The following is a 17,033-nucleotide window of genomic DNA, read 5'->3' as shown; positions in this document are numbered from 1 at the left end:
TATTTCTACTCATAGAAATCTTGTTACAATATTCTAATTTTCTTAAAGAGAAACAGTAGAAGAAAAGATGAAGAACAGTACTAATGAATTAATGATAAGGCCCTTTAAAGGGATATTTTGATACTCAAGCATATCGAAGCATCTTAGCTCAATCTATGATGAGTAAAATTATCACTCAACAGCACCTTTCATCACCATTAGCAATCTCATCTTATATGAACACTTGAGCTAAAGATATTTCTAAAAAAGGAGTCTAAGTGCAAAAATATAATAACAGAAACATTGCTATAGATGTTTCGCTTGTTTTTCAGAACATGACATATGCTTTCATTCTACATTGGAATTTCAACTGGTTCTAAATTGCCCTGGATCATATACATACAAAATGTTAAAAATAAAAATAATGACTCACATTTTTAAATCGTTAACCAGTCTAAAAACTTCAAAACACTAAATAGAAGCTGAAGTCAACATCTAATGTGGCAAATTAGCATTTGGAGACAGAGTTATTTATAATAATAATACATGTGTATGCCTTGAAGCTAGATTTCTTTACTAATAATTCTACAACTTTCATTCAACATTTTTGCAAAAGGATCATGATTTTGTAATTGCTTACTTAAGTAAAAATCAATGTAGTAATTAATATTCAAGCCAGTTGTAGCAAAATGTCCAGAGCCATCTCAGTCATCAGAATTAAAATTGTTTATCAATGTCTCAATTTTGACCTCAGAAATGGAGTTGGAATAACTACTGTATTGTGTGATTATATCATCAATTATTATAAATTCTCAAAAGTTTTCTGTTCCATTATATTAGACATAATTCTGAATATCCACCTGTTTCATGAACCATGAGTCATATTATAAGTCAGCTCTTCTAATTCATCAATTTTGTTTTCTACAAATGTTTTTTGCTTTTTTCACAAAACTTTCTTTATTTAGATATATTTTGGAGTCTGTCTTTTGTAAAATACTATAAAATTTTCCTGGATTACAATAGACCTTAAGCATTGTTTGGAATGTTTTGTAATAGTGTAGACTAAAACGTATACTTTGGACACAGTATCTTATATTCCAAGTATATATACCTGGACATTTTTGCTCATAGTAGAACACTTAAAAACTTCACAAAGATTATTAATTATATTTTACTTACTTTAAATACAGAGGTATGAAGGCTCAAAGACATCCATATAAAGGAAGAACTTGTCAGCACTGTTACCCTCCCTGACTCTGACTTATTTCAGTTCCATAGCAGTAAATCTCTGCAGCATCAGCAGGTGCGGTCATTAATGACTCAGTGTCCCCACAGCCAATGTTTGTCTGTTCTATTTAGTTCCACTCCTGTCATGGTGCTGAATCAGGCAATACCAGGAACATTAAAATATATTGCCTTTCTATTAATTTTAAATGACTTTTTAATCTACATTTAAATGTGAATTGTATGAAAGCACATCGAATTTCACCAGCAAAGATAGAAGAGAATCACAGAGGTCAAAGACCAAAGCTCTTGTATCTCAGATTCACAGTTTCAAGGGGAAAAAACCCCAAATGCCAAAAATATAGGAAAGAAGGAAAAATTTTAATTTAAAACATCAAGCAATAGGGCTTAAATTCTTGTTCAGAGGGTAACAAAATATCTATATCTTGCTACTTGTCATTTGTGACAAGCTCTTGAGGAAAAATATTCAGACTATGAAGAGTCTTACATCTTTTCCAAGTCTCATTATGAATGTAGGGCTTCAGTTAAGATTCATAGTACATATGTGCCAAAAAATTAATAATTTTAGCATCCATCAGTAGCTTGGAAGGTGTTTAATTAATTTAACATAGTGACTGTATAATTAAAAAGTCACAGGATGTCATAGCTAACTAAAAACTCATCTCCATTTCCACTGATAATATTAAAGATGATATCTTTCTCCTCTAGTAAAATAAAATTATTAAAATCTATTAGATGCAATGATGTCTTCATAAGGCTAAATAAAACATATAGATAACGTGTCTATACAAATGAGTATACTGTCATTTCTTTAAAATAATGCAACATTTTGTTTTTAAGCATAAATAGATTGTCTTGGATATTCTTTGGGAAAATAAATGGTATTAAATCCAGGAGAATTGGTAACTACTAAAAAATGCTATTTTACCTAGATACAAACTAAGAAGATAAAAATTAATTAAAATAATTTAACTAACAAATCAGAAAATTTCACATGGTTAATACAAATCTTGAAATTTAAAAAACATCATTTTCAAAGGACAAATCTAATAATACTGCACCATCAGTAACTTCCAGTTGAGCTTTTGCTAAAATGCTTCCTGCCACAGTTAGGGCCTGGCAGATGTAGTAACCCGCGTCTGAACGCTGAATGTTGGTGATCGTGAGGTCTCCGGTTGGTGACACAGAACATCTACTGTTGGGCTGCTGCGGCTGGTTTGGGAAAAGTAGGTTCTGTGGAAGCAAACACGATCTGATCAATATTCTTTGCCCACTTGGAAGGGAAATTATGTTAACCACAGCTACTGCAGCTATGAAAATATGGTTGAAATAAGAAATTACATAGATTTAAAGAAGAACATAATGTTGAAATAATTTAATTCCACATAGTGAGTTTCACTGAGAAACTTTTCCCAAATGATGTAATAATAATAATATGCTCTAAGAAGTCAGCATGCACTAGTTGAAGGAACAATCATCTAAAAAATAAGAATCTTAACCATTTATTCTTTCCCTGAATTTTCCCTAACTACTTAGTATCTTTGAAACATGGTTGGCTCATCTGCAAAATGGGCATAATAATGCTTATCTGACTCAACCCATAGATATTGTGAGAATCTGGAATGTAACTACCTATATATTTTATAGGCTGCATACAAGAGAATGCAAAATATGCTTTCTGCTGATCATTTTTAATGCTTAATGTAATTAACAGACTTTTCCTAAAGGTGTACCAAAAAAAAAACCAAAACAAAATGTGTGACTGAGACTGACACAGAACCAAATCTACTTCTGCTATAAGGTTTCTATGGGTCGTAAGGGCTTCAAAATGAACTATGAACAAATGCTTCAGACTAAGCAAGAATAAGCAAATCATTGAAAATAAAAAGAAGATGAATGTTTGTGAAGTACGTATGTAATCTTAAAGAATTTCACAGTTCTACTTTCTTTGAAAAGTTAATTTACTATATATCTCATATTAAATACAAGCTCCCTAATCACAATTTTTTAAAAGTTTTTTTAAGAGAGCAGTAATATTAACTCCCACGACCTATGTTGCTTACTGTTATTCAATTAAGAAATACATTTGGGTGTAATAAGTCATATTGAGATATATTTCCAAGTTTGATTATAAATAAGGGTGTATCAATTTTTATGTTATACTTGTTTACAAAACAAAACATTATAATCCCCTGTGATCTGTTTCTCAATATAGTAATTAATTTTCCAGGTTTGTAATTAAACAGTTTCAATACGTTACAATCATGAGGTAATAACATTCAATTAAAGCATAAGACACATTTTCACCTTAAAATGTTTTTTACCCTTGAAGTAATACCAATGGAAGAGGATAAAATAGGGTATTAACACTTTTCAATTACGCTAAATGACTTTAATCCTGAGAATGATGTCCTACTTTAATTAGAAGCTCTTCTCTTTATTGCAACATGATGAATGTCCACTTTATTAGATTCAAGTGTGACACTATAAGCCCACTTTACATAAACATTACCATGTTGTTAAACCCTTTCTAAAAGAAGTGATGTTTGCTAGTATTTCAGGAATATAATTTCAAGATGCTATTGCCCTGTTATAAAATGTATATTATAAGGCTAGACATTTTCATACATATGAAACCTAATTTGAGAACAAGCTAATTCTCCTGCAGAATCCAAATATATTACTGAAATAAACCATCTGAAAGAGAAGGGTCTAAATTTTAAAGCCACTTGAAAACGATACAATAACTCAAAGTGTGCACTTTCCTACAATTAGCCATTAGGATACTAATTTACATAGCACTAATACATCAGATAGGTTTAATTCTCTCTGGGATCTCTTCCTCTACAATGTGATATTAGTCCACCTTCAAAAATGATTCGTTGACGTGAAAAATGACATATGATTGAGGTTAACCCATCATGTTTTATTCCCTGCATGTATGACTTAGGTAAAAGAAAATAAATTACAAGAAAAAACCAGGAATTTTACAGAGCTCTTCTTGCTTTGAAGTGCCTGGGTATCCTGTTAGTGCTAATTGGCATTATCAGCACATATTGAGGAATATGGACCATTAGGTTTAGGCTCTTAACTCTCTCTACTGATAGTCATAGATCACTGTAAAAATTGGATGCTAGAGACAGTAAGACCAATTGATTTTTCCTGATACCCCTCCCTATTCATGATGTGAAATTTACAATTTGCTCAAGCACTTCTTTTTCGCTCTTTTGTTCAGACTCATAGCCTCTCTCTCTGTCTCCTCTCTCTCTCTCTCTCTCTCTCTCTCTCTCTCTCTCTCTCTCTCTCTCTCTCTCCTCTTTCTGATGGTGAGGAAGGCAAGTGAAGAAAAAAAAAGTACACATAAGATAATAACCAAATCAAATTATCTAACTGGAAACATTTTTCCAGAGATTAATATTTCTGGAACTACATAACACTATGTCAAAAAACAGAAAAAAAAGTGCTTTGAGGTTACTTGAGCACTATTTCTTTAAACCCCACTAAAACACAGTGTAGCATATTTAAATATGTTTCTTTGACCATGGGGCCAAAGCACATTTTAAGCAATATCTTATATAAATCTGGAGCTATTTTAGAGCATATGATTTACACATGACATAGCTGTATCTATATAATAAGAATGTTATAATGGGATTTGACCTCTATACATGGACTTAAAGTGTAAATTTGCAACAATGTAGTTGCTTTGCATCATGTTAATGATATATTTATGTCATTATATTTACTATAAGCAGCTGGAGGGAGTAGTTTTACAGACCCTATAGCACCCTTTTGGGTGCAGGGAGGGAGTTCCAGGCAGGAGGAAGATTCTTGTAGAGTCCCCAGCGCTTTCAGGGGGTCACCAGTCCCAGCCTTCTCAGGTGCTGTGAGGGTTTGAGAGCAGAGGTGACCAGAGTGGTGCTGAGCCTCTCCTTGGTCCTGGACAATAGTGTCTGGGCAGAGGAAGACATCAGACCTTCACAGCCTTAACCTGAGCAGGAGCATGAACTTGACACTTCAGTCAGGACTCAGGGGAAAGCAGGTATGTTCTGCATTTTTCTATTTCTACCTTGATGTTAGAAATATAATCTTGCTGATCTTCATAATGTGTAATGCACTTTTACATTTAAACTTATTTAATCATGACATCTTTATAACTTATGTGAAATAAAATGTATTATACTCGTATTTTATATTAAGAAAATTAATTTTCAATAAAGATAAATAGTACTACAATGACTGTACAGTCACGAGAAGGAATGGCTTTAGAATTCTTTCCTTCTTCAGGGTGTGTGTGTCATAAGTAGGTCATGCTGCTTTACACTGACTTTAGAGTTTGCAATGTTTTCATCCAAAAGTAAATTTTATGTGAAGAATCAAAGAATTCTTTGAGCAGATATCAATTTTATAGTCACAAAGTGATTTAAAAAATACAGAAATTGAGGCATGGAACAATTCTGAGGTGGGGTAAGGCTGTGGTCAGCCCTTTATTGCCCCATCACTCAGGGGGAGTGACGGCAACAAGAACCCAGCAAGGGAAGATAGACAAGTTGCCCATCCATAACAGGCTGATGGAACTGCTAGCTGGGGTGGTACAAGAATATATAATGATCCAAAACAATTAAATAAGACAGCTGCGAGGGACTTCCTGATACCTCTCTACCCAGATGATTATACCTGCATTCTCAACAACAGGTTCTCTTAATAAAGCCTCAACCACTTCCCTATTTCCTGGCACAATTTTTATGTCTCCTGAAATTTTAAATCATGGTTTCCCTTTTTCTTCCAGAACCTGGAAGACAACAGAAGGTGCTAAGGAGGAGCACCAGTAGGTTTCTTCCTTAGAACTATGAGTCTCCTAGGTGATAGTCCTGGAACATCTAGGAAAAGGTATCTCTAGGTGCGTTGGGAATGCACAGATAAATTCTTAGACAAAGAATATAATTTCTGATCTGGTTTAAGCTGGAAATTCCAAACATGACATCAGAACCTAGAGACTAAGTAGTTGCAAAGTCTGGACCAAGTCTGAAATGAGGAAAGTTGTGTATCCAATTGAGTTTGGCAGAGAATCTGAGAAGCTTGCTGCCCAAAGAGGACACACCAGTGCAATGCAAAGACCAAACAAGTGTCGGTTGCTTCTGATACATAATGTGTAATTTTCTGTCCAACCTCACTGTGAAGGAATCCAGAAGAGATTATGGAACAAAATATTTCTTCTGCTCTTAAATGGAAGCACGCTTAACTTATAATAAAGAAAAGTTATTTACCTTACTTTCCTATGAAATTCATTGAATTGGTTTCTTAGCCATTTAATGATGGCAATGCATATAAAGATAGGATGTTCTAAATGCTTATATTGTCTAATTAACCCAAGGTAGCTCAGTGATAGAAAATAATATTCCTCTCTGTTCAGAAATTTTATATAGTTACAGAAGTTTTGGTTAGAATTTTAAAGATAATTTAGTTTCACTGAATTGTATCTATTCTATGCAAGATACAGAATATTAAAAAATTAATACCAGAAAATACAGAATGTTCTATTAGAACATCTAACTTCCACTTATTTTAGAATTAATGATTTCTTTTTTCTTTTTTAAAATTTGTTTTGATTGTTGTTCTATTACAGTTGTTACGATTTAACCCAGTTGCTCTCCCCTTCCCCACCCACCCCCCTCTCCCACAGTCAGTCCCCACCCTGTTGTCCATGTCCATGGGTCATTCATACTAGTTCCTTGATTAGACTTTTCCCCATCTTTCCCTACTTACCCCTGCCCCCTCCCCTCTGGCCACTGTCAGTCTGTTCCTTGTTTACAAGCCTCGGTTCTATTTTGCTTGTTTGTTTTGTTCATTAGTTTCCTGTATTAGATGAGATCATATGATAATTGTCTTTCACTGCCTGGCTTATTCACAGGGCATAACACTCTCCAGTTCCATCCATATTGTCTCAAAACGCAGGAGTTCCTTTTTTCTTTCTTCTGTGTAGTATTCCATTGTGTAAATGCACCACAGGTTTTTGATGGACTTATTTACCGATGGACATTTAGTCTATTTCCAGCACTTGGCTATTGTAAAGTGTTGCTATGAACATAGGGGTGCATAGGTTCTTTTAAATCGGTGTTTCAGGATTCTCAGGGTATAACTCCAGCAGTGGACTTGCTGGATCAAAAGGCATTCCATTTTTATTTTTAAGAAATTCCATAATGGTTTCTTTTTTAGAATTAAAGTAAATCCAACATTGATAACAAGAAAGGCAAAGCAAACTTGAGTGTCACCAAAGACAGGGGGAGTTTATAGAGAAACAGTCAAGCTAACACTCACCTGGCTGCCTTCTTTTTGCCAAAAAACAGCTGGCTGTGGGTTTCCTTTAGTTTCACAGGGAAATGTCACTGTTCGACCTTGTGCAACAATCTGATCTCTTGGCCTAACCACAAACTGTGGAGGAGCTATAATTTAAAAGGAAAGAAAGTGTGAAAATATAAACTGTGGACAAAGTAAAAGATAATCAAAGGAAAAATCTAGTACTAGATGGATTGTTCAGTGCCCGACAAAGGTTACACTATTTATTTTTTAAGCATTTCTCAGAACACTGGGGAAAGGAAAAGAGCATTCGATCACATGTGAGGAAAGAAGTAAACTTATTAGTTGACACATTGGAAATGTTGTACATTGTAATCTCATAGGCCATAAGGTTGCATAGAAAAAGAGATTTTTATGACATTCTAGTGTTTTTAAGATAAAACATCATTTCCCAATTTAGTTTTGTGTTTTAAATAGATCAAGATATAAAAGAATCACTCCACTACTCAAACATCTCCTTTCTATGAAATCAGTCTATTGACAAATATTGATTGTTTTGGTAATATTTATAAGACATGGTCCTAGACACAGGGATTCCAGAGACATAAAATATAATCTCTATTTATTATAAATAAATATCTAAAAATAGTTGATTCTACTTAATTCATTTTATTTCATTTAGACAAATAAGCATCTGTGAGATAATTACCATGTCCCCCTTCTAGGCACTAGATGAACACAGAGAAAAAGCATTGATCATGTAGCCATCAAGGAACTCATAACTTAATGTAAAATATAATACCTAATAATGATGTCAACAACAACAGCAAACCTAAGTCAACAATTATCTAAAACTGGTAAATTCTATGGTAGAGGGGCTCTCAGAGGACAGCAGAGGAGCACTTCAGTTATAGAACATATAATAAATGGGATGGGACTCCAGGAGGGAGGGAATCCCTGTGTGTTCTGGTCGCTGTGAAAAACCTGATGTGGAAGTAAATATTGTGGCGGTTTTGAGGAAAGGGTAGCACTTAGATGAGTGGAGTTCACTGAGCAAAGGACAAGAAGTAAAAACACAGCTAGTATACAGTGCGTAATACAGCAGAAAAAGAGCCAGTCTAAGAATGTCCTGAGAAGCCAAACAAGCTTCCAACTCTTTCTAAATTGAGGAGTAATAAATGCAAAGCAAGTATTTTTGGAAGCTTTAGCCCTCTAATGAACGTAGTAAAACTTGTGAGGGAGATGCGTTAGTCAATAAGGTAAGAAGTCTGGTCGGAAGACTAGTAAAAGGTGGAGGAGAAGATACTGAGACCTATTCACAAGTAACATCCATAGAAAAAAAGGGGCACAGGGGGTAAAAATCCCAGGAAAGTTCAGGTTTAAGTTGGGGGGGTTGTTGTAAAGTAGGCAGTGAAACCGTAAGTTCTCACAGGGACATTTTCATATAAAACTGCTCCCATTGAAGAAAAAACAGCGTGTTTACTCCATGGCTTTTCTAATCATCTGTTTCCACTTTAACCCGTGGCTCACACTCAAAAACTTATGACCAAGAAAAAACTTTAAAATCAAGTCTAATTTTTAGGACCTGGTGTACATGGCAACAATCCTAAAATCTGAACTCTGAGGAAGTCTAACAATAAGCAACATTCGTTCAGGAAAGGCCTTTCTCCAGAATTCTTTTGGTTCTTCAGGAGTACATAGTGCAAGTCTAGGAACAGAGTATGTAAACCTAAGGTAGCCTCAAATGTACAGCCAGTTACTCATTCTTACAAGAATGCTAGCATAGGAACAGCAGGAGCATTTTTTTAAAGGGCCCTGAGATTTGTGGTGCCTTATATTTTGGTGTTCCACTATCCTGCCTCCTAATTCAACACATTCAACACATACCCCAGGGAGAGAAGGTATAAATCTACTAAGTGAAATTTTCTCCTGTAACTATAGATAACGGAAGGCTCAGTTTAATAGAATGAAGAACTCAGATTTATTGATCTATTTGAACAGCATATGGTTTATGTTGCCTTTCATTTTCAGGAGATTTCTTGCTTCTTAAAATCTTCTTGTTATTTCTACACAATTCCACTGAATCAGCTGTTACATTGATTTTCTTTGTTCCATGTTTTCTAATAAGAATGATAGTTTAAGTTAATGATACAAAACTACTTTAAGAACAACTTTTAAAACACTGCAGTGCTCATTTTTTAGTAAATGTATGAAACCAGCAGATATTTATACCTAAAAAGACTTAAGATTGGTCTTTCTCATCAATAATATCCAAGCAAAATTATATCTATGAAGAAAAAATTTAAAGTCAATGTATAGTTCCTTACTTCTTAGTAATCCCAAGAAAGAAAATTTATTGCCAATATTGACATTAATTAAGCAAGAAGTATTGAGCCATTTAGCTTCTATCTCATTATAAAAAATAAAAAGTCAGTTTAGTGAAAAATCAGTTAATAGTCTTTGGTAAAAGTCACATATTTAGCTTATTAGTTCATTTGTACTGTTTGGACCAGAAACAATTTAAACTGCCTCATATAACTAGTTAGTAAAAACTTAAGGGTCCATATAAACTACAAAGTCCTTCTTTAGTTAATTTTTAAAATGTAGTAACTGAGAATACACAATTGGAATCATCAAATGAAACAGCAAATGAAAATAAGGCAAACATATTTTATAGTTTTAAGTATATTATGCTTACTCTGCAACTATTGTAGTGAAATTACCATGTGTACTTTGAATAAAACTATAGCCTTTCTTTAATCTGATTTTCAAGTTTTCAAAAACTTTACGGTAGATGAGTGATTTTGCAAAATGCCTTTGGAATCCAGATCTTACAATTTTAATACAGCTGTTAAAACATAACCCCCAAAATATGAACTGACAAATTACTATATCTATGCATGTAGTTTTCTTAAAATATATGATCCATCCATTTATTTATTCAAAATGTATTAATAGACTCAAATTATGGGACATTCTGGTTAATACACAGGATGAAAATCCAAATTTAAATATGCTCTGGCCAATGGCAGAGACTCGTAAATAAATAAACAAACAAATGAATAAATAAATAAATAAATAAATAAAATACAGTAGAGTAGGATTTGTGTAATAGAAAAATGCAGAGGGCATTGGGGAAGAAAGGCAGCAAATTACACCACTCGATGAGGAAAGAAGAGGAAATATGTTGCGAGGAGGCCACACCTGAGTTGTGTTTTTTTTTGTTTTTCTTTTAAATTTTATTTTTTGGTTTTTCAATTACAGTTGTCCCATTTTTTCCCCATTGCTCCCTGCCAGCCAGCCCACTCCTTCTCCCACAATCCTATCCCTCCCCGTTGTCCAACCTGTGTTTTGATGCATGCATAGCTAACTAGAGGAATGGGAGTAAAATCACCTGGGACAGAGAGAAATAGACACAAGGCCTGTGGAACTGGGTGTGTTAGGGGAGTGTAAATGACTTTTAAGAATAAAATCAGGGATGCAGAAGTGATATAGGTAGGTCCAAATAATTTAAATATGTTAAAAGACCTTAAAATTTGCCCTGAAAAGTACATCTGTTCAAAGATGTTTATGCAAGAAAGTTAGAGTAAGCTTTTGCTTTAGAATGGATGCAATTTAAAGCAGGAACGGTTAGTAAACCTTAGCAAGGTGAGGCAAAAACATCATTTGAGAATCGTTATTCATAATTGCACCTAAAGAGAACATCTCATCTGAATTCTTAAAGGACGGGAAATTCTGCAATATCAAAATATAATATTTACCACTAATGACATAATCTAGAAACACCAAAAAATTATAATTTCTTGCGTTTTTACCCAATATTGAATTTTTAAAGACCTCTAACAAAATGCTATCAGCATTAGTGTTCTTCAAGCTATGAAATGTCCTTTCATGTTATTTATACTGCACTTTTATTCCAAGTTATTGTAAATATACTGCCTTTCTAATGTACCAAACAGTTCCTTGTCACCAGAACTGAAGCCACAATAACCTCCCTGGAACTGGAACGATCTTATCATATTTTTAATTAAGAATTAAGATATTAAATCATTTAACAAAGCAAAATATTTAAAGAGTATTTAATCTCTGAAAATTTCCATGCTTTCCTATTGTCATCTGAAGTTGGAACAAGAAAACAAATTGCAACAATTTCTTTTACTTCTGTAGACTCTCTCTGCCCAAGATCTATATTGCAATCTTCTGAAAAGGGATATCAGGGGAAGGAATTTAGTTTTGAGGTTTTAAAATGAAAACTGCATTAATAATTCTTCTGAAAACACTTCATAGTTCCAGTATTTCTGCCAGGTGGCAGTAAAAATAGTTTGAAAGGACAGTACATGGCTGATGGCACCAGTTGGAGGGAACAGGCAGAGAGGGGGCATTTTACCAGCACAGCTCAATGGCACAAAATGTGCTATACATGAAATAGATTTTCTCTGATGGCTCTCATTAAATATAAGAAAACACGATTAGGTCCTCAAGATGATGGTTCAAAACACACATTTAAACTCAATGTGAATTAAAGAGGTTCAGTTATAAAATCCAGAAGAATATGCTGGTGATAGAAATGACAATTCTCATATATTTCTAAGACAAAAGACCATAAAACGCATATTTATATCCTCTCTAACCCCCAAAACATTAAACGGATCTTTTGTAACTATTATGTAATAACCTACTTGCTTAATCTGTTAAGTGATTATATCTTATTGTTGCAGCTATGACAAGAAACAAGATGAAGAAAACAGAGTGGCACAATTCAGTGTTCAATCACAACAGCTTAAGAACAATAGCTGTATTAAAACAAAAGTAGGCTATGTCATTTCCAGAGAAGTAAACCCAAATATAAAAAAGTCAGTTAAGATCAGAGGTCTGGTACTATTCCCTTGAAATGGTTTTTGAGAATTTAAATACAATGTGCAGTAAATTAGATTTGATTTCTGTTAAATTATGCTTTGATACTGCATTCAGCCTAAGCTGGCTTCAATCAAAGTCATGCTACAGCTCTGTTATGCTAATGCCCCCTGGTGAGAGTGAGTGGGTGATATGGAAATCAGTTGGCTGAACATGAGTAGAAAGCATAGGCCAAGCATGAGGTGGGTTTGGAGATGAGAGGATGGGGGACCCTAAAGGTTAATCACATCATGTTCAGAGTTGTTCTTTATGGATAAATATGACTTTCTATGTCAGGCATGAACATGGAGACAGTCATGCATAGTTGCATACATTAATATGTGACAGGGTGGTTACAGGCACACTCAACAGCTCCCTTTCTTTGGCTATAATTCTGTGCCTGAGCAAACAGTTTCTTATTCTGTAATGATAAACGTTATGAACTTTGTAACTTAAACTCAAGTAGAAAAACGACTTCTTGTGCTACTTCATATTTTTGCTTGCTAAATTGTGATAGAATTATATAATTTTATAAGCATAATTAGAAAGTACACTTTTCCATCATTTCCTGTGTGAAAGACTTGCTGGATCGCAACTGCTTAATACAACAATAATTAACATTGAGTGTTTATTAAATACTAAAAAAGTGTGTTAAACCATCCCCAGACATTATTTAATATTCAAAGTGTCTTATGTCTTTTTAAAAACTTTTCATTTATTGATGAGCGAGACAGAGATAAATTTGTTGGTTCACCTATTTGTTTATGCTTTCATTGGTTGGTTGTTGTATATGCCCTGACCTGGGATCAAACCCACAACCTTGGTGTATCAGGATGAGGCTCTAACCAGCTGAGTTATTGGGCTAGGACAAGAGCCTTATGTCTTAACTGCTACCATCCTGATGTGAAGGCAACCCTGTGTTTTTAAAGATTGAAACAATAGGTCAGAAGATGAGTTTGACTTCAGGTCCATCTGATGCCATAGCTGGACCTCTTAATCACTGAGCTGTTACATTAATTTTGTTCACTTCAAACCATACTCTGAGAATTTGTTGTGTCTCATTCCAAAAGAAAGGGTAAAAATTATATGGTGTGATTTTCAATGTAGTATAATATCATTCAAATCAGGACATTATATTTTTTGGAATAATTGCTTTTATTATTAAAGTAGCAAAAACCTTATGATCTTGCTCTTTCTGCACTAACTGTAAGTACAACCTTTCTTAAGTATTCTTATTACAAGTAATTCTTTATTTAAAAGGTAACAGTCCTTGCCCTGGCCAGTGTAGCTCAGTTGGTTGGAACATTGTCCCTTAGATTGAGGTCGTGGTTCCCATTCTGGTCAGGGCACATACCTAGGTTGCAGGTTTGATCCCCAGTTAGGGCACATATGACAGGTAACAAAAAGACGTTTCACTCATATCAGTGTTTCTCTCCCTCTGTCTCAACCTTCCTTCCCCTTTCTCTAAAATAAATAAGCCTATCCTTGGGCAAGGATAAAAATTTAAAAAGTCAACAGTCCTTTTTCTATTGCTTGTCTTTGCAGTGCTTGCAAATTATTATCCTCAGTGTAGCATTTTGGCTTCCATCAACTGGCCCAAGATTTTACCATCCTGGCACTCACTGTCCCCAAATTAACTCCCACATTTCAGCAGGACAGTCTACTTTCAATCACTCACATATGTACTTGCTTGTTCTTGCTGTTAACCCATCCTGATACCCATTATCCTCGATCCACCTGTCCACAATGATTAGTCTGAACACACTCTCATCTTGTACTTTTCTGTGTTCTTTCTACTGAAAGGCACTTGGCCTTGCTTGCATTGCCCTGTTCCTCTATTTCTGCACTCCACCCCCCACAACCTATGTGTTTTACTTCCTCAGGTCAAGCTGTAAGCTCTTACTGCTTTGGGATGCTGTTATCATTTTGCAATGAAATGTGCCATTATTTGGCCTGGAAAAATCCCTAACAGTGAACACTCAATGAATGCCTTGAAATAGGAAATTAAAAAAAAAAAAATCTCGATCTAAAGGAAATACTCAATGTTATTTCCTTTTTATCAAACCAGAAGGATAAGACACATTCCCACCAGAGACAATGACTCATTGTTGTAGTAATTTGGGTGGAGGGATGTCAAAGAAAATGCATTGTTTGAAAAAAATCTTCTGATACGAATATAACTATCTGTACAGAATTTCCCCCACCCCAAATTAAAAATTTATGATGCAAAGACTATAAATGAGTAGTTACCATCACAGAGTCAAAAATAATGTGGAAAAACAGAGATATTATTTAAACCAAGTCTAGAAAGTCCTACAAAAATTACTTAATATACTTACACCAGTGGCAAGAAACAGATACAAAGTCACTTCATTAAAATGCTATATAGAGCTAGAGTAAGGGATGAATGTTTACTCAGTTTATAATCAGAACAGATTGGCTTCTAATTGATGAATGATTGTTTCTGCAATGTATTTAATTCTATTTAATTTTTACTATTTAACACTTCACTTGATTTCAAAAGAATTTCTGTTAATAATATTGGAAATACATAACATCATAAAATATTTGATTTGAACCTTATTAACAAGTAATTCATTTTAGAGGAAGAAAATGCATTAATAATGGAAAATATAATTTAGGAATATAGGATTTAAAATGATCACTTTTATGAAACCACTTTAATCACATTTTATCCATTTGTCACTATTTTCAAGGAATATTAATGACCAAATTGCTAAACTGCCTACCTTTTCAATTAACCATTTCCTTACTGGGTTCATAGCAATAACTCTTTTAGATGAGTGATATGCTTTCTTTTTCAACCAGAACCTCATATTTGTTTGATATTAAAAATTTTTGTCCCATAACATAAACAATATCTATCTCTTTCTTTCAAAAATAATTCTTTTTTCAATGTTGAGATTAAAAAGGGAAAGTACTGCTTTCATAAATATGGTAAGTAAGTAAGTGGTAAAGGGAAGTAGAATGACTACAGTGAATCACAATCCTTAAGTTCTTCATCTGTTCAGACCCCTCATTGTACTCTACAGCAATGATGGGTCTCGCATGTACAAACTGCACTAAGCCTTGTGCAAGTAGAGATGCATTGCAATTATACAGTATTGTTACAGAAATAGGAGAGTCCAAAAACAAACCCCAGAGTTTGCGGCTGGGAGATAGGGAGCAGGAAGCAGCTTTCAGGATACCCTTGCATGCCTGGAGCTAGTGGCTGGATACATTGTTGCAAAGATCCACTTTACTTCCAAGACTCAGGAAGATGGGAGGGATCTTGGACTGTGGGCTGGTACGGAAGAAGCAGAGAGAGCCTATGTAGGGTTCTGTGAAGGGTCAGAACTGTTTGCAACACCCACTGTGTGAGAGGAGGCAGGGGGAGAGAGGAGGCAGGGAGGAGGAAAGAAGGAGCTGCGGACATTTTGGGCTGGCTCTGGCTCTAGGAGGCTCTCTCTCTCAGGCTCTCTCTGGCCCTCACGCCCTCACTCTCTGGCTCTTGTGGGCTCCCTCCATCTGGCTTGGAGCAGAGGTCTCCAGGCGGCTTTAAGAAGAGGCTCTTGCCAGACTGCTTTGAGAAGGAGAGGAGATCCATGCGGTTTGCAGGAAGAAGGCAGTTTACAAGGAGGCTGAGAATCCAGGCGGTCCTGCACTGAGAGCTGGAGGGCACCACAGCACAGAAAGGACCTCCCCAATCAGAACTGAGTGATTGGCAGCCACTGGTAAAGCTGAACTGTGCCTAGGAAGTAGGGAAACAGTGTTTCTGACTTTCCTAAGACTGGCCAGGTCTGGGAGGGGGAGGCAGGACTATGTGTAAATAAACAATTCTTTTTCTTTTCACCAAACTCTGGTATTCAGAGTTATGATTCTGGCGGCGGGCAATCGGGCCCCTAACTAAACAGCCCGTGGGTTCTGTTTCAATCGGAGCAGCCCAGGGGCTCTGTTACAGTATCACTCTACATTTTTAAATCACTTATGGAATTTGTTGATTGTGGGAAGACTAATTTTGAGGGTTTATACAATATCTAAACTAAAAGTATTCATGGTTATTCCAAATGTGATAAGAAAATAGGTCATGAAGTTACTTAAATGTAACAATAAAGTACTATATGTGGCCTCTGCATTGACATGTATGATAATTGTGAAGCAATTCCAAGGAAGGGGTCAAAGGTACTGAGTTTTGGTGGTAAGTGTGACACTCACATACACAAAAAAGTCTGCATGTATTCTGTGATAGCAGTTAAAACCATTTTCTTTCAAAGGGGAAAAAAATTGGAATTATTGTAACAATATAACCAATAAAATATAATTAAAATTTTTTTCTTTCATTTATAGTCTCAGATAATATGCTCCTCTCTGAAAAGGACAATGTATAATAAATATCAAAATGAAAGGTTCTACTGTTATCTAGAGTAGAAAAATGCTTTGAAAAAAGTAAACTCAAATAAGGTTCAAAATATCTTGCATTTAATCTCACAGGAAAACATGTAAAATCATTATTATAGTTTATATCTATACACACATAGTCATTTTGTAGTTGATCTAAATTTTTCCTTGAATAACTCATTACTGAAAAACATTATGGAAATGAATTTGTTCTAGAAATG

General features: G+C 34.8%; 1 protein-coding gene across 1 annotated transcript in view; it reads right to left on the bottom strand.

Moving 5' to 3' along the window:
• ROBO2 (roundabout guidance receptor 2) overlaps window positions 1-17,033 on the bottom strand; it is a 604,209-nt gene that overhangs the window by 109,472 nt on the left and 477,704 nt on the right. The window contains exons 8-9 of the mRNA XM_090275911.1: window positions 7,543-7,667; window positions 2,286-2,457 (exon numbers count right to left, since the gene is read on the bottom strand). Of these exons, the coding sequence (XP_090132037.1) occupies window positions 2,286-2,457; window positions 7,543-7,667 (297 nt within the window). The remainder of the gene's footprint in view (window positions 1-2,285; window positions 2,458-7,542; window positions 7,668-17,033) is intronic.

The sequence above is a fragment of the Furipterus horrens genome, unplaced genomic scaffold (genome assembly GCF_987537825.1).
Source record: "Furipterus horrens unplaced genomic scaffold, mFurHor1.1.pri manual_scaffold_1, whole genome shotgun sequence".
Lineage (NCBI taxonomy): Eukaryota > Metazoa > Chordata > Mammalia > Chiroptera > Furipteridae > Furipterus > Furipterus horrens.
Note: the sequence above shows the minus strand (reverse complement) of the source record. Positions and strands in the feature narration are given on the sequence as shown.